Source organism: Micromys minutus, assembly GCF_963924665.1.
Source record: "Micromys minutus genome assembly, chromosome: 17".
Classification (NCBI taxonomy): domain Eukaryota; kingdom Metazoa; phylum Chordata; class Mammalia; order Rodentia; family Muridae; genus Micromys; species Micromys minutus.
The window spans coordinates 48,115,722-48,135,064 of record NC_137952.1 but is presented as its reverse complement, the minus strand read 5'-3'; the positions used below and the strand labels follow the sequence as shown (position 1 = coordinate 48,135,064).

Below are 19,343 nucleotides of genomic sequence, written 5' to 3'. Positions count from 1 at the left end.
TATGTCATTAGAGGAAAGGGGGTTATGCTCTGTCTTTTTTATTAAAAAACAAAGCAAAACAATTTTTATTTTTGTGGAGGAGAAGCAAGGGATTCATTCATTAGAGATGATCTTATACACCAGTATAGGCGTGGACAAAATTTTTAGAAGGAGCCTGCGAGAAGCTGGAAGGATTCCTGGGGGAACCAGAGGACATGATCCTTTGAATGAAAGCTGGGAGGCTGAGATAAGCCTGGCATATACCATGGCTGAGAAACAAGAGCAGGACAGCTTTAGAAGACAAGAGTTTAAGGCCCTTGTCAGATTGAGGCTTTCTGGAATACAGCATCCCACTTAAAATAATCCTTGCATTTAGCTGCCCCACCATATGTGAAAGTCTGTGCTTTATAGAAAATACCCTTGTAGGGCTGTCTGTGTATCCTCTGGATATTTTAGGCTCCCATTTAGGTCAAATATACTAAAGTACTTGTGATCATAAGATCCTGCTCCACTTAAAAAGTCTAGTTAAATATTAATGTGAGGAAATTTGCTCTTGCATATTTTCACACATAATTTCTTTAATTGGTATTATGTATTTTGCATAATTTAAATAGCAGCATCTGGATGATTTGCTCAGCAAAGAGCACTGTTTCATCATAAGGACCTATACGGTCCCTTCTCCAGCTGCATGCACTGTAGGGACATCATTTAAGCAGTCTTCTGCTTAAATGATGTCCCTACATTGGGGAGGATGATGGAGATGGAACTCGCCTGAGAGTTTCTCTTTAGTAGAAGGACACTAGTAACAATGTTTACTGTAAAGAGGCCACCAGCCAGCCCTGCCAGGACAGTCATCCTTCTTAGTTCCACAGAACAGGTGATAGCTGGGCCTGCTGAGCCCATCTGTTCAGAAGTGCTCCTCCTCACCAGAATACTGCTCACCGGCCCCATCCTGAGGAGCCAACCACTATGTTAGATGTTGGGAGCCATATTGAGTGTGGAGGAGAAGAGGCCAGAGGGTTGTATGTTGACAGGTTGAGGAAGATGAGGACATCATTTCACTTTCAGTGAATGGAAGGGCAGCCACTGCAGGGTTTTCATCTGGCTTCTTCAGTCCTTGAGAAGATGGTTCTACCTTCCATATATGAATTTAGTGCATCGTAGTAAAAGAAGGAAGAGTGGCAGTGGGATGAAGTGAGGACAGCTGATGCTAGAAGTCCTGGTGAGAGGTCAGCGCTGGGCTGCTGCCTTCCTGCAGCACTTGGAATTGGTCCTAAGCAGAAGGAAGGAGCTCCACAAACCACAGTTAATGGGAGAGAGTGTGGAGCCCCAGCGTGTCTAAGGTACCTTCTACAAGGTCTTCTCTCCTTTCTCGTTGCCTCTAGTTAGAGAGGAATAGTTAACAGTACAGACCACTCCGTCTTCTGACGGGGTCATAGATGGCACAGCAGGAGTCTTGTGTTGAGCATGTGGAAGTTTCTAGTGAAGGAAGAAATAGGACAGCTATGTAAAAGGCAGTGGGGAGAAAGAATGACTAAGAGTCATAAAACCTGCTGAAGACAAAGCGATCCTTATCTAGATGCAAACATGTGTTGGCACAGGAGCCTTACCGCTATTTCATCCCATGGAACAGGCTAATGAGAAGCAGGAACTCAATAAACAAAGAAAGATGATAATAAAAAGCAGGGAAGATGAAAAAGAGATTATAGACTAAAAAAGATCTTGACTTCTAAGATGACAACATCATAGCAGAACTAATAAATAAAATTAGAAAATCAAAGACAATTATAGACACATTGAAAGTCACGTTACTGGAGTAAATGCTGGATAATGTGAGTGAATACAGATGAAGTGATCGGATATTAACATGGCTGGAAGCTAGAAGAGGGGCTGAGACGGTACGTGTTGGGCTAATTGCTGCTCCTGGAGTAGAGAGTCAGCAGATGCAACAGAAGACAGGAAGTAAGACAGAGCAATTTTCATAAAATGGAAAAACTGAGTCTGTAGATTGGGATAATGCATCGTTTTCCAGGAAAACAGAAAGACTCTTCAACTCAGGTCTGTCCTAATCACACTGTTGAATTTCGAGGATAATGGGAATTTGTTTTTAAACATGTAAGCTGAAAGCCAACTTGTCTTCCAAGGACAAAATTTCGAACTGTCTCAATAGTTTCAGTCGAGATTTAGTTCCTGGAGACAGTGGAGTCCTGTCTTTGGTGTCCATGGGAAAGGAAGTGCAGTTCCACTTGCTGCCACAAAGTGGCGCTGATGCTGGCAATCTGCTGTCATAAAGGAGGACCACAATTCCAAACTGGAGCTGGTCTTTTCACCAAAACATGGATAAAAAATATGTATATTATAGACAAGGGACATTAGCCACTTATCTACTTATTATGACAAAATACTTGACAAAGGCAACTTAGGAATGAGCTTTATTTTGTCTTACAGTTTGGGGTGTGGTCTGCAAGGCAGGAAGTCATGGAAGAGAAGTCACAGTGACAGGAATGGGTTACAGCTAGTCACATTGCATCCATAGTCCGGAAGCAGAGAGCAATGGAGGCTGGTGCTCAGCTTGATTTCTTTATATTTGTCCAAGACCTCAGTCCATGTGACAGTGCCTCCCACATGCAAGACTGGGTCCCCTCCCCTCAGTTAACCCTTTGATGCATCTCTATGGTAGTTCTAAATTTACTCAACAGTGAAGACAAACCAATCCAACTGGTCCCGTAATGCCTTTTCTCAACCTAGCAGGATATTTTATTAAATACTTCTTAGAATAAAGATGCATTTTGTTGAAAGACAATAAACACTTAAATTTCTTTTCAATCTGTTGGATTCAACCATGTGCAGTTTTTCAAATTGACAGATAACCTCTGCTGCAGGCTTCTATTTTTATAGAAGTCTTGTTGTCTGCTTGCTTTTTCCCTTCCCACTCACATTAGGCACGTGCTGTAGGTCCCCTCATGCGTCCATCTGGTCATGTCTGTGCGCTGATTGCAGAAGTTAGCTGTATTTTCTATGAGCCAAAGCTATGCAGTGTCACTGGTTGGTAAAATAGATAGGACCAAAAATTCTGGCATTTATTTTTCATTATTTTGGGAAAAAAACACTTCAAAATCATTCCATGCAGTACCAAATGACCAGCACCATGGCATGATTTAAGATGAGCCTGGCTTGGCTGTCTCCTCTTAGCAAACTCAGTGTGAGCCAGGAGCTCATGCCTCCTAAGCTTTTCCTGTGCCGTTGATTTAGACTCCTAGTCCAGCATGACTTTCTGTTAGTCTCAACTTACTCAGCTGTTCGAGGAAATGGTTGGGTTTCCATGACTCAGTGTGAGAGACGAAGGATAGAGGCATGATTTAAAAGCTGAGCCCTCTTCACTGGATGCTGTGTGGTGGCTACAGGCCACTCCTACAGTACATACAGCTTTCTCATGGAGTCTTCTCTGCCTTAGTTCTGATGCCCGCAGAATGTGGCTAAGGTCCGTCAGCCCCACGTTCAACACTGAACATGTGCTGGTTTACATTATACATGTTTTACCTTGATAAGTCTTTGGAGGTTGGGGCAACACATGTTGAGTTGATTTTTTTAGTTTTTGTAAATGTAAGAAACACATTCTTTAAAATGGCCTGATGCTGTTTGGATGCATCTAAGCACTCTGAGGTCCCCTTTTCATGCAGCTACACTCTGTGGAACGAAAGCGGTTTTCCCTGTGTGCTGTCTGCAACCCTACATATTTTACTTCTTCCTTTGAGGCCCATTGTGCCAGGAGTTATGGGAGGTGCCAGCCCCACTATGTTAAGCATTCTGTCTTATCCAAGAGGTGTTTCATAAATTATGTATAACAGTAGATGCCACTCAATAAATATTTTATATGTGATAGATATTTTTGTCTGAAATTACTTTTTCACTTGAGCAATGATTTAAACCCTCATTTTCAGTTTTATGAGGTGACACTTTTATAATATCATGTAGTCGAATGCAGCTTGAATGTCATAGAGCTTTAGGGCAGCATTAATCAAAAATTCATCTGCCCCACTCTTAGTCCTGAAAAACTTTGCTAGATGCAGGCTTTGTTCATGTTGTGTGTGTGTGTGTGTATGTGTGTGTGTGTGTGTGTCTTTGTGTGTGTGTTTGTGTGTATGTGTGTGATGAGTTGGGAACAAGTAATGCTTTTGGCCGAACAGTTCCAAAGTTGTGAATTTCCAATGCCTTCCAAAGTCTATAAAACTTACTATAAGGAAGAGAAAAAACAATTTCTTTCTTTTTTTTTCTAAAGAACATTACAGTGAACTTGAATGTAATCCAAAATGATTTTTCTAGTTTAAGCCAAAGCTGTTATGATTTTCTAAAAGTTTCCTTTCCTTTCCTTTTCTTTCCTTTCCTTTTCTTCTTCTTTTCTCTCCTACTCCCACATGATTCATATCCATGGTTTTTGTAAAAGGATAATGTGACATGTCTCTGGATTTAAGTCACCTCCTCCCTTTCCTGTCTATGACAGAACCAGCACACCCCTTGGAGCATCATTCCTTTATGCAGCACTGTCACCTGCTTCAGAGACTCGCGTGTCCAGTGGGCATTATTTTATAGATAGAAATTAGTCGTTAAATTCTCTCTATAATGTATATATTTTTAAATCACGTGTCTCACTTCTGTTGAAATTCCATCATCAGAAGGGAAGTCATGCATCCTACCAACCTGAGAGGTAGAACTAGGGCTTGTTCTGTGCTTATTTCAGCCATGATTTGCAAGAGCCTTGGCCTCATAAATCATGGTTACTGAATGTCTCGACCTCAAAGTCTGAGGTTCCCAGCCATGGAATGAGAGCTTGGTTGATAGGAGGAGTAATTGAAGAACAATGAGATGCTTCATTTCTTTTTTCTAGAATCTTAACTTATGTGTTGGCCATTTCTCTGTGTATCTATTTAATGGTTGTTAAATTAAATTGCTTTCTTCCAAATGGTGGTTTTTATGTCCTATTTTTTTTTTTTTAATGCCCATGTTTCTGGGTCCCTTCATTTTTTTATCCTCTTAGGTGACTTCAGGTCTTCAAGTTTGCATGTAAAATCTAAATGTCTACAGAAGTAAGTTTCTAGGGACTCCCCGCTCTCCATGCCCTGTCCCTGAACTTTTCAAGGACCCTTTGAGTTCAGTATTTGAGTTTTGCCTGGGCACTGCTTACGAAATTTAGAATCTTTTACTTAGAAATGCTAGGTAGTATGTTGTTTGCTGGATGAAACGGCAACATACCATAGTTCATAGATTCTTCCCAGAAAGAAAAGGTGGCATGCTTGGGTGCAAGCTCTGAGGTAGAGAAGTATGTCTTGACGGCAGGTGAGAGTTGGGAAGATAGTCCCCAGGAGTCATCTCTGACTGGAAAATGTGCACGGTAGCTTAGGGTTTACAGCCAGCCCAGCACCGTCATGTCTACAGCATTGTCTCACTCCCCAGGAAGATCTCATCCAAACACAGTTCAGCTCAATTTTATTTGAAATGTTTATCCTAAGTCTTTTGGAATCTGTCAGTTTTCCACCTTGAACTTCTCCAGAGCCTTCAGTTTAGTTTTAGACCAGTTGTGCGTGGACCGGAACATGAACCTGTTGGTTTCTGGGGGATTGTTCTGAGTCTATATATGACACACTGCCCTAACTTCTTATGTCTACCTACTCAGTCCCTTGGTGAATATGAGGTTCAGAGCTGCTCAAGAGGGAAACAAGTGGGCATGAGGAAGGCTAGGTCTTTCTGTTTTGCAGTGGGTTGGAGAGAGGGACTTTGAATTCAGACATGAAGGAAGTAATGCACAAGTTATGTACAAGTTGTGTATCCAAGGGAGACATGGGAATACCCGGGGGCATCTTTGGTTGCTACTACCTCGCACAGATGTAAGCTATTATCAACATTCGAGAATTGAGGCCAGTAGGTAAGAATGAGGTATAAGTGTCAGTAGTGGTGAGGTGCACAAACCCTGCTTCCAGGGAAAAGACAGAAGAGCAATGGCAGACAATGCTCTAGCCCCTAAAGCAGTACCACCAGTGATGAAGTCCTACAGTTGAGCTGAGCAGCAAACCAGAGGAGGCAGTGGCAAGAGATTAGTGTAGACTGGGAACAGATGAGGTCAAGCTGTACTTACAAAACATTATAAAGACCTTAGCATTTCAGCAATAGTAGAGGGCATTTAAAATCTCAGAGCAGAGTTACCTGCTCTGACATCTCTCTGGCTACTGATGTGTGAATTTAAGTGATAGCTTGGGTCATTGTAGCAATCCAGGGTAAAGGTAATGATGAGTTAGCGTTTGGCCAAAATAGTTTGAGTAGTGACTTAGGGTGGTTCTATGGTAGACTCAGCACTATGGGTGTGGAATTTAGAGACAGAACTGAGTGACGTATAGTCACAGGGTTTCACTTGATGAATGAATGACAAGATTGGCATTTGCTAGGGTGGATATGGGGTGGACAGTCTACAGGTTTGAGGACTTTTTCTGTTTGTTTGTTTTTTAATGTGTTAAGTTTGAGCTAACAATCTGTTCTTTCTCTAAATATACTGAGCTAGGCAGGTAAAAGTATTTAAGTATGGAGTTTAAGGGAGAGGTATGTCCTATCATTTTTAACTGAAGAATCCTCAGTATGTGAATGGCTGCTAAGTCAAGAGTCGAAGCAAGATTCATTATTCAGGGAGTGAGTGTGAGCAGAGCCCAGGATTGACAGCCTTCATGAGGTGGTTTCAAGAGAGTGGTGGGGAGAAATTTGGGAAGTACAGAGCAGTTGTGTGTAGAAGTGTCTCTTTCAGGGGACACATAGAAGGTTCTGCTGGGCTGAGGGAGCTGTGGTTTGTATAGTTAGTTTTCTGTTGCTGGATAAAGCCCCATGACTAAGACAGCATGTAGAAGGAAGGGCTTATTTTGACTAAAGTTGAGAAGTATAAAAGTCCATCATGGTGAGGAGACAACATAGGGCTTCCATGATGGCAGGAAGCTGAGAACTCTCACCTTCCCTGGCAGCAGAAGAAAAGAGCAAATTAGAAATAATAGGAGCTTGGTCTCAGTGTCATACTTCTTCTAGCAAGGCTGTACCACTCAAAACTTCCAAGGAGCCACTAACTGGGAATCACATGTTTAAATACTTAAGCCTGTGGGGGAGGCATTTCCCATTTAAACCACCCCCATGGATGCAGTGGGAAGAACTGTTAGAGGTGTGTGTATGTGGGAGAGATGTGAATCCCTGGGAAGATGATTCAGGGTGAGGAGGGTGTCTCTGATGCAGAGATGCAGAACTTAGTTGGGGCACTGCCATCTCAAAAACATGCTCAGCATATCCTGTACCAGAGAGAGGGACTGTCAGTTAAAGAGACTGCTTGCTATTAAGAAAGTGCAGGTTCTGAAGAAGGGAGAAAGGATACTTTATAGAGGGTGATTGTAAAATCCTTGCTAAGGAATAGTGGCCTTGAGATTGACTTTGAAAGGCTATATATATCAAGCTAAGAGTTTAATTCATTTTATGTTGAACAATTTATATGTTCCAAGATCACTTTGCCTACTGCCTACCAGGTTTTAAAGTCCAGTTTTCTTTCTGTTTTTTAATATGAATTAAAATATTACTTATTTCAAATATCTAAAGACACCTAATATGAAGTTGTCTTTCCTCCAAATAACCTTTTTTTCTCTCTCCTCCTGATTTCAGGAGCAAACCCTCGCCCTCAGGAAAGAGGGCATTGGTGTGGTTCTGGACTCTGAGCTGCCTCACCTGATCGGCATTGATGATGACCTTCTGAGTACTGGGATCATCCTGTATCACTTGAAGGTACAAACTGCTTAAGTGGAACATTCTAATTTTGTTTCCAGATTTCCCCTTAGACTGTAGCAAGGTTTATTATAATGCTTTATGGCCATGAATACAACTATTAAATTAAAGAACATACAACAAATCCTTGAGCCTTTGGGGATTTTCCACAGTTCATTGGGATTCAGTGGTATTTGAAGTTCCTGTGTATATAGAGTTCTGAAGTTAAATGATGAGTCATCCATTTTGGCTTTTTTTCTGTGGAATCATAAAATAGGAAGATAAGGAAAAAAGGTAGAAAAACTGAGGAAGGAACAAGAGCTCAGAATTGGGACTTGCTCTGTGCATAGCTGCTGGCTCCTCCGCTAATTGTATACCTTTCTCTTAGATAGCCAGCCTCGGTTCTAAACTGTTCCCACTGCTCTAGAGATCAGAGTAACTTATCAGTTATCAAAGGTTGCCTTTATGACCTCAATTTTAATGGCTTTTCTCTGATCTATGTCTCAGATGACATTGTACTATCTGGAGTTTTGTGGTTTCTCATGTCATGCATCTTTGAACACAACGAAGTCCTTGTCCACTGATCTGAATCATCCTTGAAATGGCTGCCCTAAGCTGACTATAAGAGCTTTCACTTTGGGGCACTCAGCCTTTGCAGTGGTGCTGGTACTTGGCAGACCACATAGGATGCCAGTTCAGTGTTCAGTACCGTAAGCTCACCGAAGCCATTGTGCGCCTGAGCCCATCCTCCTTCTGTTGCCTGGCAGGTGGGACGCTTGTAGGTAGGATGAGACGGGGAGCTGCAGGATGTCTTCCTCACTCACTAACGGATGGTACTGAATTTCCTTCTCAGGAAGGCCAGACTTACGTTGGCAGAGAAGATGCTTCAACAGAGCAAGATATTGGTGAGATTATCAATGATCTCCTCTCAGCAGTTTTTAAAAGCCATAGATGATGAACAATCTTCTTTTTCCTGACTGATGTGGATATAGTTATAAGAGAAAATGTTGAAGTATATTTATTGTTCAGTGTATGTGCATCTAGAATTTGACTACAACCCAACTGAACATCAAGGATGGTTAGTCCGGCTAACAAATTAAAGCATGACAGTTTTCTGCCACCCCATGCCCATTCTCTGTCCTGCCAGTTAAGTTACTTCAATCACTCTACACCTGTCACTCTATTGTCACCATGACTGATGGAAATAAGCCGGTGGATAAGGGATCCCACTCCTTCAAAAGGCAAGATGTAGAAAGTTCTCTACACAAAGGTGATGGCGAAGCATGAGAGAGGGCACACAGCAGGCCGGCATGCCAGTCTGCGCAGGCGGCAGTCTGCTGACAGTGTTCTGGGCGTCCCTAGACTACGGGTAGAGAATGTGATGTGAGGTGGTGTCTGTGTGTCAAAGGGCACAGTGGCGGTTTGGGGAAGAATTATATTATTTCAAGATAAGTTTTGAGTTCCTGGTGAGGAACCTGCTTTTCTATCAAGTATATGCTAATGAGCCACTTGTCACATGTTTCTGTGTACACGTAGTATTACTAGAGATGGGAACAGCCAAAACAATTCCAGAAGCCTCCAGACTCAAGTTTTTAAGTCTGTTTTGTCATCAAGCCCATGGTCTGAATTATGCATGTGGCTATGGGAGTGGCCACAAATGACAGCAGGTAGCAAGGACAGTGATCTCTGACCAGACAAACATTGTTGCAGCTGTGCAGAGAATGTGAGAGCTCCTCCTAAGAAACTGGCTTATTTGGAGGTAGTCACATCTGCTGTTGGCAAGACCATCAGCGAGGGCTCAAGGTCTGCATAGGCTGTGGCAGTGGCCACCCCAGCGAAGCTTCTGGAACCTCGTGGGACAGTGGCTTCCATCTTCCTAATGCAGTGACCTTTCATTATCTCTCAGGTTGTGATGAACCCCATCCATAAAATTATTTTTATTGCTACTTAATAACTAATTGTGCTACTGTTATGAATAGCAGTGTAATTATCTATGTTTTCCAAGGGGGTTACAACCCACAGGTTGAGAACTACTGTCTTAGGACGTTATGGGGGCCATGTCATGCCTCTGTTTTCTGTTTCTGGGAAGCTTTATCTCTACGTGTGGAGGTGATCATGGGCCATAAGCCCACAGATGCTTTCTTCTTGTGGCTCCCTGTGGCTGGTGCAAGTTTGTCAGTGTTGAGGAAAGGTTTTCCGTTAGCCAAGCTAGTCAACTGTGTTGTCCTTTGGGAAGAATAAGCTGCCATTCCAGAGCTTACAGGCAGATAGCCGGACCCTCTGAGGTGACCATCAGTGGACCTTTATCTCTGCCACTTGATATTACAGACTGGCAGATAAGAATATTCTCACTAAAAAGATGTTATAGCACTTTTATGGAAAATAGAAGGTGTGTTCAGAATGGAAATTCATGAAGTAGTTGGGGATCATCATAGCATACACCAAAGTGGAGCCTAACTTTCTTCTTTGTTTTTCTCTCCTAGTCCTTCATGGCCTTGACTTGGAGAGTGAGCATTGTGTCTTTGAGAATGCCGGGGGAACAGTGACTCTGATACCCCTGAGTGGGTCCCAGTGCTCTGTGAATGGTGTTCAGATTGTGGATGCCACACAGCTAAATCAAGGTATCTGGCTCTGCTTTTCAGAGATCTTTGTGTCTATGGAGAAAGAAAGCTGGAACTGGGAAGCGTGTGCATTTACTGATTAGGGACCCAGAGGGTAAAGACTGTTGCCTCATTCTGTTTCCTCTCCTGTCTTGCTGGAAGGCTGCTTTATAACGCCTACTATCTGTCGAATTAAACATCACATATTTATAAATATTTACAATTGTTACAAAGACTAACCATTAGAGGGTTTTTAAAGTTAAAGACTACCTTTTACAAGTAAAAACTTAGTACAGTGACCTCCTTTAATACTTTATTTCTAATGTTTATGTCGTTTTTAATGAGTAGGTACAATTATACACAGAACAACTGCAGTATTGTAAAAATTATGTATAAAAATTAGTGCAGACTTAATCATAGAGTCATGTTAAAGTAACTGTATGCCAGCCTGCTTCTTTCCCTGAAACTATGTTGTTAAGAGAAGATGGTTTGTTCACTGGGCTTTGAGCTTGTGGTGAACAAAACTCTTTTCCCTTGGCCAGAAAACAGAAGGGAAGAGGGAAATGCACCTGGCCTCTCTGAAGACCTTTGAGGAGACTGCATCTTACAGGTCCCAACTGCTGCAAACTCAGGAGACAACACTCAGCACATGGCCTCTGGGGGACATTTGGGTTTCAGATTATGACAGTGTCCGATATTCTATGAGTATATCAGTGGATATTTCCTCCACCAGTAAGATTCTCCAAACATCTGCATTGCAGCTGTTCAATTAGAAAACTAATGGTTAGCCTCAACCCATTCAGGTTTGGCCACCTGCTTCTAGTAGGTCCAGCATTGAGTGTGCATGACATGGTTGGCCATGTTTCTAGCTTTTTCAGTCTGGAACACTGCCTTGTTCTTCCTTGGACTTTGAAAAGAGTGTGTCAGATATATTGTAGTATGTCTTAAGTGTAGGGTTTCTCTGGTCTTTTTCATAATTAGACTGATATCCTGTAGTTTCTTTCTTTGCAGGCAGTGCCGAGGTCAGACATTGTGCACACTAGGCAAGGGCTTTAGCGCTGAGTGAATTAGACGGTCAATGTGATGCATCTCTGACAGTGCTGTATTTTTCTCCCATCCCACCCAGATTTCTATCTGTCCACTGCTGATGGTGCTTACCTGGGTTCCTTGGTAAAGGTGGACCTTCCTATGCCTTTTCTCTGTGAAGTTTCTTCCCCTGGTTTTGGTTTTAGATAAATGTGTTGGGAAGATATTCTGATTATCAATGTTCTATCCTTTGTCATAGCTTGATTCACTGTTTCAGAAACTATTTTTTTAAATTTTCCTTAATTATTATTCTGTTGGTTGCAAAAAGGTAATTTTCTTATCTTTTTTTTTTTTTTTGCATTTGTCAACTGAATTTTTGGTGTAAGGAACAGTCTTTTCTTCTTGCTGCTTGCACCTTTCTGTGTTTACTTGAGTGGAGTCACACATAGTTTGGTATTGTGTTTAGAATCTGCTCTGTTTGGTCATTATTTATTTTGAGCATTCAAATTGACCAGTGTGGATTCTTCCAAGGTGGCCTCAGTGTCTTTTGGCTTGATGTTGTTTTGCAAACATTGGCTTCCTTTCTGAGGCAAGATATTCTAAACTTACCTTGTAAGTCCTGGAACTGCCCAGTTCTTAAAAGAGCACTATCCAGTGTGAGCTCTGCCTAGAACTTAACATTTAACTCTGGGTGATCCCTCTCTCCTCTGCTGCCCATGAAAGAAGGATTAGTAGTTTATTGAGCTTTCAGAAACTCTTTACATAGCTGTAATTATGTGGATTCTTTTGTGGGTTGTATAATAAATATTACTAAATGTCTCACATGAAGCTGCATGTTTACTTCCTTGCATACTTGTCTATTGACTTCTACCTGGCTGGAAAACTCAGTTTAAAATGTGCCTGTTTGGGGTAGTGGTCATGTTAAAACTAAACTTTTGATCTTCTTGTCTGTCTCAGTTGTGACTTTTGCTAAGAGAGCCATAGAACCAAACTGACATTGAAGGCTGCTGACTGCAGGACTTGTCTTCCCTTCAGTGTAAAAGTATATATTTTAATTCTCCTGTAATACTGTCATCTCTGAACCTTAATGCCTCCTTCTGCTAACCCTGGCTGAGCTTCTAGCCTCCCTAAAATCTTATATAGGCCTTATTTTTAGCCCCGAGACTTACTGCTGAATTAGTTCAACCTCTTTGTTCTTTCTGAACTCTGGCTGGCAGGTTTGACTCAGCTGTTCTTGTTCAAAGCCCTCTCCAAGCTGACTGACTCAATCTGACTCCTCTCTTGGCCTCTGACTGAATTATTCTACTTGGCCTCATACCAACTATCACAATATTTTCAATATTCTGGCTGCTTTTCATTTGCTGGCTCATTCTGTCTTCACCTGTCTCTTGCTTGTTTTCTCTCTGCAGCCTGTTACTCTCTGTGCAGCTGTGCCAGTAACACTGCCTCTTTTCTCAGCCTCTCCTTCCCCCTCCTTCTCCCTCCCCTCCCCTCCCCCTCTCCACTGCTCTCTGTTAACTCACCTCTCCTCCCTGTCTTTTCTCCTGAGAGTTGGGCTTATCTTAACTCTGAGTCATTCTGTCACATCTTTCTCTAATTTGTCACTTTGTCCCACAATTAGAAGTCACTCTCTTTGGGATTAAAGGTGTGTACTAAGGGTTTGTCTGTATTCCAGCCAGGTATGCTAAGGCTGAGCCACACCACTACTAGAAACAGTTTTTTTTTCCCCCAGTAAACAGCACAATCTGAGGATTCTCAGTGAGATCAAATATCGTGTAACACTGTGCAGTGTCCTTAATATTTTATTACCATGGGACCATGATGTTTAGATCTGGTGGACTTGAGCTCTTCTGGCATTCTGCTGAGTTTCTGAAATGCTTGTATTAGAGTGCTGTGACCAGATAGAAATGCCACCAACAAGTGTCAGACCAGGGAGTATTGGATGGACTTGGAATCAAGGCATCAGTGTAACAAGATGACAACTTTTTTTTTGTCACCTTGCCTTTCTTTAACATATATCCTATATATCCTATCCAAGGTAAAACAGCTTCAGTCTTTTATAATTAAGGATTAAAATTCTCTCCTTTGACTTACTTGATGTTTGAAGATTGTTAAAACGAAAACTGGAACATGTTTTTAAAATAGAAAGTGATTCGATAAATTGGAGGTGTGCTGAATATGTGTCGTGAAGATAAATAGAAGTGCAGAGGATGGATCCCTTCCGCCTCCCAGATCATGCTTACTGCTGGGGAGGAAGGAGGCTGGGCTCAGTGCTTGTTTGTGAGGTTCATAAGCTAGCTCAATAAAGGTTTAAATTTTAAAAAGCCTGTAGTAAGGAGGAAACCAAAATGGATTTCATTAAAAAACACAATAAATGGGGAGCAGGACTAAATAAAGCACTATTTTTATACTAGATTCTGTCTTGGCTTTTGCCCATGAGGCAGCTTTTTAAAAGCACTTCTATAGAACACTTCTGCATGTCCTGCTCAGGTCATTTTTGCAAAGGCAAGTGCTTTGAATTAACTCTTGGCATCCAAGCTTCTTGGAGATGGGTCTTGGACTAGCTGGACAGCTGTTGTATTTGCACAGAACATTGGAACAGTTATACCAGACCATTCATTATCCCTCATTACCACTCACACTTTCACCCTCTTGAACCTTGGCTTGTGTGTGCTGTTAGATCTCTGTGACTTTCCAAGCTAGGCATAGGTTCTATCCATAGCCCCAAAGACCATGAAGTCCAGGATACTTTGCTTTTCTACATCTGTTGTTCTACGTTCAGTGTCTAGCTTCCTGTACTCCCTGGCCCATTGTTTCTTAGTCCTCAGAATTGGCCTGGAATGTTAACTATCATTTGGATCCATGAAAGATATAACAGAAGAAATAGTTTTATAACCATTCCCTGCTTTTCTAACAAAGGGGATCTAGGACAGAAAACACAGGTGGGTGTCAGCCCACATCCCCGTGACTCTGGCCACATTCACATTACCGTTCTTTACCTGCACCTCAGGCTTGTCCTGGGCCTCTTACGGTGCCCTCCTGTGCCATATCAGTTTCCAGCTTACTGCTGATATTTGGTATTCAGCTGTCTCTTCATTGGGAAATTACTTTCATTTGGAGATGTACCAGGCTGTGCCATTAAAAAAGCACAAGTAGTAATTACAACTTACTTATCTAAATCACTTAACACATTCGAATGCCAACTAATAGATTTGTGTAAATTTAGCAGGTTGTCGCCATTAGGGACAAGAGTGTTTTCTTCTTTCAACTTGTGTCAGTAAACTGTCTTTTTCCATATAGCATACCCCCCACCACACACACAGCATTGTGATTACCATGAAGAGCGTTTGCTTGCACTGGAACATGAGCTGTGTATTATCGTGTGTGGTGTAAGATCTCGTTCCCTTCATCTTCAGATGTAAACATGCTGTCCTCTTACTGAGCACTCAGAGCTCAGGTTCCCTGCCCCTCAGGCTCCCATAAAACGGATTAGTGGAAAGAAGAAATTACAAATGTGACCATGATGTCTTATTCATAAACCTCAGCTTTTCTTGGTCTTGGTCCCTGCTCCCTCTGACCCCAGCCACCATATATGTTTACTAAGAAATGGCACAATACCAAGCATGCTGTAATTCAGGAAATATCTGAGCATTGTCTTGGAATTTCTAGGAACTAGTCATTGTTACTGGAACTATTGTTTGTCTGCTATACTATATATTTTTAAAACTGGTCACGGTTAAATTAATTGTTACATTCATATTAGTGGATACCTTTGGTCTTCTTGCTGGTCTGTCAGATCCATTGAGCATTCATCTCTCATTTTAGAAATGCTATGGAAACTGCATCTGGGAAATTCTCCCTCAGGTGCATTTGAGTGTGATATGCTTGAGTGCCAAAATATATTTGCATCTATTCAAGAGCCCTGTGCGAGGGAGCAGGTGATTGTCTGCAGAGTGGAGCGGAGGAGTCTCTGATAAAATTTTCATCTGCTGGAGGGCTGCCGTGGGTTGTTCAGTGACAAATTAAAAAGGAATTTTCGTGGAACTGAAAAGGAAAATAGATCTTTGAGGGTTGAACTACAGTATCCAGCAAAGGACCTGAATCTGATACAAAAGCTTAAGGTACCAGTGTCTGTTCCCTGTGGACACCCCTGGACTGAGCCGAGTACTCCTCGGTGTTAGAGACCTGAAAATTGGGCATATCTTTTACATGGGCCAGTTTAAGAGATCTTTGGATATCAAAGCCTGAGCTATCTTTAAGGAGAGAGTAGTTCTCTATGAGTGTCCCAGACCTGTGCCATCAGCATTAGCTAGGAGCTTACTATATGCACACATTCCTAAACCCGATGTGTAAAAGATCTGGGGACTAGGCCTCAGTGATATAAGTCTTCACATCTAACTGATTGGGATGCAGGCTTCTCTGTGAGAGCAGCTGGCTAACTAGCTATGCTGAAATCAGATTCTCCCACCCTGGACTTCGGTGGGAAAGTAACTGTTTCGCTATATATACTGCTTTCTTTTTCTGTTTCACCCGTCCCACCTAATCTGTAGTCTCTGATCCTTTCCTCCTTTCTTTTTCTGTTTCACCCGTCCCACCTAATCTGTAGTCTCTGATCCTTTCCTCCTTTCTTTTTCTGTTTCACCCATCCCACCTAATCTGTAGTCTCTGGTCCTTTCAGCATCTTCAGCTTCACATTGCCTAAGATGTCTTCATAGTGGTTCTTGTCATGGATTCCTTCATGTTTACCAACTTGGAATTTATGGAACTTCTGAATCCACAGATGTCTATCTGTCTTTACAGATGTCTGTCTGCTACTGTCTGTTTAAAAACTGCTATGGGGCTGGTCCTACAGGCCGTTGCTTGTTGTGATTCTTGGTGTCAGTGTTTAATTTTTCCTTCCATGTTTTATCTTTTGTTGGATTTTTATTTTTCTGATGGTTTTAAAGTCACAATATTAGTTCATACATGCTTATGAATGCCAACTCAGATTCTTTATCCAATCTTTGTCGTTTCAACACAAGCAGCACCTTGCGTTGTCTTACTGCATTGGCATCTTCCTGGAGCGTTTTGTTACAGGACAGTGAGTTTCACTGGAGTTCTCTGATGGGAAATGGTGATGCGCTCTTGCAGCAGGTCTGTTCCCGTGTTGTGTACCTGCCTCAGTGAGGAGGAGCCTGAGCTGTGTAAGCTCTGGCTGTAGCACCAATGCTTCTGCATTGCCATTCCATATAACAGTGGGCCTGCCACTGCTGCCTAGCCTGGCATCTGAGCAGATCTCTGCCCCTTAGCTCATCTCTCAGGCTGAACATGCTACTGAAGCTTTGGCTGTGTGTGCACACGTGCTGAATCTTGGAAATCCTGCTGTTTCCCAAAACCGTTAGGTTTTTTTCTTTGATCCTGCTGTTTCTCTACTCCAACTGAAAATTGAAGCCGCCTTTCTTCTACATTGTGTACTTACATCTGTCCACAGCCAGGGCAAAGGATTTAAAGGTCATCAAGAGGGAGAATATGGCCGGGGCGGCGGCTTCCCCAACCTGGCTCCAATAACTCAGAGACTTCCCCTGCTGCTTCCACTTGCCGCCAGGGGCCTCCTGGCTTCTCGTCCAGACTGAAGCGGGTGTTTCTCCTGGACTTTGTACCAGCGAGCAGGTTTGAGTTCCTCCTAGTCTGAGCCCAAAATCAAACAGTGGTCATTGTCAGTTTGCCTGCACGTTGACATCCAAAGCCAGTCTAATCTCCATAGCAGTATGGAGATTATAAAATACCGTGAGGCACTGCTGATTTTGGTGACGGGCCTGTATCTTAATCACTCTTTTTAGTGTTTGTTTTTATTGAACTCAGCTAAGATTCTAGAATGATTGACTCCTAGTTGACAGATCTTAGGTCTTAGAACCTTCCCTTGGTACCTTGAGCTAAGTCTGTTAGCTAACCACCAATTTTTTAACTTACAACTCTCTTTACTGACTTTATGGCAGCCTGTCCATCTGTTTTAGACGCAGTGGTCATTCTAAGGATACTTCAGCAGTTATAGTGTACCGTTCACTCATGGCACGGCGTCTGCCACATGTGGCAGCAGTTGTGGAAGGCAGCACCATAAGGCAGACGAGCCTTGGAGAGCTCCAGATAGCCCAGCCGTCTTCCTCCCAGCACCTGCTGTTTGTATTGCTCTTGAATTATTCCTTCCCAATCCACATTTTCTTTAGGAAGAACCAACACCCCATTTCCCCCATGATGTTTTAAAAATAACCATATTAGCCTGGCTCACTCATGCAGACTTCTAGGATTTTGTGGGGAAGGGGTGGACGGGTACATCGTGAAGACTCAAAAGCTCAGCACTCAGTTCACACACAGATCACCAAATACCTGTTGATGGTTATTTGACTGGGAATGTCAATAGCAAACACTGAAAATTAATTTTCTGTCTTATTCAGAGGCCCAAACTCTAAGCTTTCCATTTTAATTTTCCTGTGAAAAACCTGGAGGGTAAAGTGACTTATCCAAAGCAGGAAGATATGACTCTGTATTTGGACTGTGAACACTTATAAGGGAGGCGTCAAGGCCCGTGTGGCTTTCTGGTAAGGTGTCACACACATGTGTAACCATCACAGAAGTGACCTGGTGGCATGCTTTGGGAGTGGCATCTGCTGCAGCCTGGTGCTGCTGCTCAGTGCCTGTTAGTAATGACCAAGTTAGTCAGGCCACCCGCACGTCTTGTCATTTTGTCCATCCCCTCTAACTTTTAGTCTTTCCCGTATCACCAAAGCCATTTTTGAGACAGAATAACTGTAATTCCTGTGCCTTAAGTACTAGCCAGTATTAAGACTGTAAAGTCCTAACCCTACAACTTAATCTTCTCTTACGTGTTGGTTACTCAAGATTAGCCACTGTCATGATCCCCAAATGGTGTTAACATTGCAATTTATTTCAGTATGAGATTTTTAATATTTTAAATCTTTAAGTCACAAAGAAAGTTCTTATAAGCAGTTTCTTTCTCCTGTAATCAGACAACAAAAGGAGAAAATCCCTGCCATCTTTACCCAGACTTCCTGCTCAGCGACCTTTCAGGCCAGTATGTGGTACTCTATGAGTCTGGATCCTTTGCCCTTCACAACCCAAATGACCTCTTCCAACAAGTACCTTTTAGAACTGCAGCCTGTGTGTATGTTGGAGAGTGTGGGGTAGGGCAGTTTTAATGATGAAAATGGAAAATGAAGCCCCCTGAAGCAGAGTCCTGGTTTTATTGACTCAAGCCTCTCAGCTCCTGTTCCCTTTGACTGTGCATTGGGGACCACAAATGCCCCATGTGTTTGTGTCAGCTAAAACTCAGAACAAGGTCTGTTATACAGTCACTTCTAAAATATTCATATGACAGCATTTAATAGAAAAATAAGTTCATTTATTTGTGCAGTAGCAGAATTAGAAAAATCTCATTAAAATGTAAGGAGGGGTAATTACTTGTCCTATTAACTTGCCCCTGTCTTCCCTAGGAATCACTAGAAACACTCATATGCTTATTTTTTCAGCTTATTTGAAATACTAAAATAAGAAAATCTCTTATGAAACCATCTCTCATTCACAGAGATTTAAATGAAGCAAGCTCTCTACCTTTTTTAAACAAAAGGCTTTGTCTTCCTTTTAAAAAATGACATTTCCCTCTTCATTCCCTTTTAAGACTGTCTGGGATTTGTCTGTCTTTGGATATTTAACAGGCTCTGAAGTAATCTCAGAGAAGCCATCGTATATTTCAGGGAGATTTAGACATGCTCTCAAAATTACAAATTAAGTATATCACAGAAAGTCCATCTGGCGAGATTAGTCATATTAACCTCAAGCAAAGAGTCACTGACAGTTAAAAAGAGCTTAAGGTTGAGAGGGAACCTTAGGAATTTTCCAGTTGATGAGTAGATGAGGACACTGAATTCCAAAGAGGTTTTTCCATTACTTCTTGGTCCCATGCGCAGA

General features: G+C 42.1%; 1 protein-coding gene across 2 annotated transcripts in view; it reads left to right on the top strand.

Annotated features, from left to right (window-relative positions):
- The window catches only part of KIF16B (kinesin family member 16B), a 249,667-nt gene that overhangs the window by 109,186 nt on the left and 121,138 nt on the right, over positions 1-19,343 (top strand). For both annotated transcript variants that reach the window (XM_080931299.1, XM_080931298.1), the window contains exons 13-15: positions 7,657-7,776; positions 8,609-8,660; positions 10,239-10,376. In XM_080931299.1, coding sequence (XP_080787425.1) covers positions 7,657-7,776; positions 8,609-8,660; positions 10,239-10,376 — 310 coding nt within the window. The remainder of the gene's footprint in view (positions 1-7,656; positions 7,777-8,608; positions 8,661-10,238; positions 10,377-19,343) is intronic.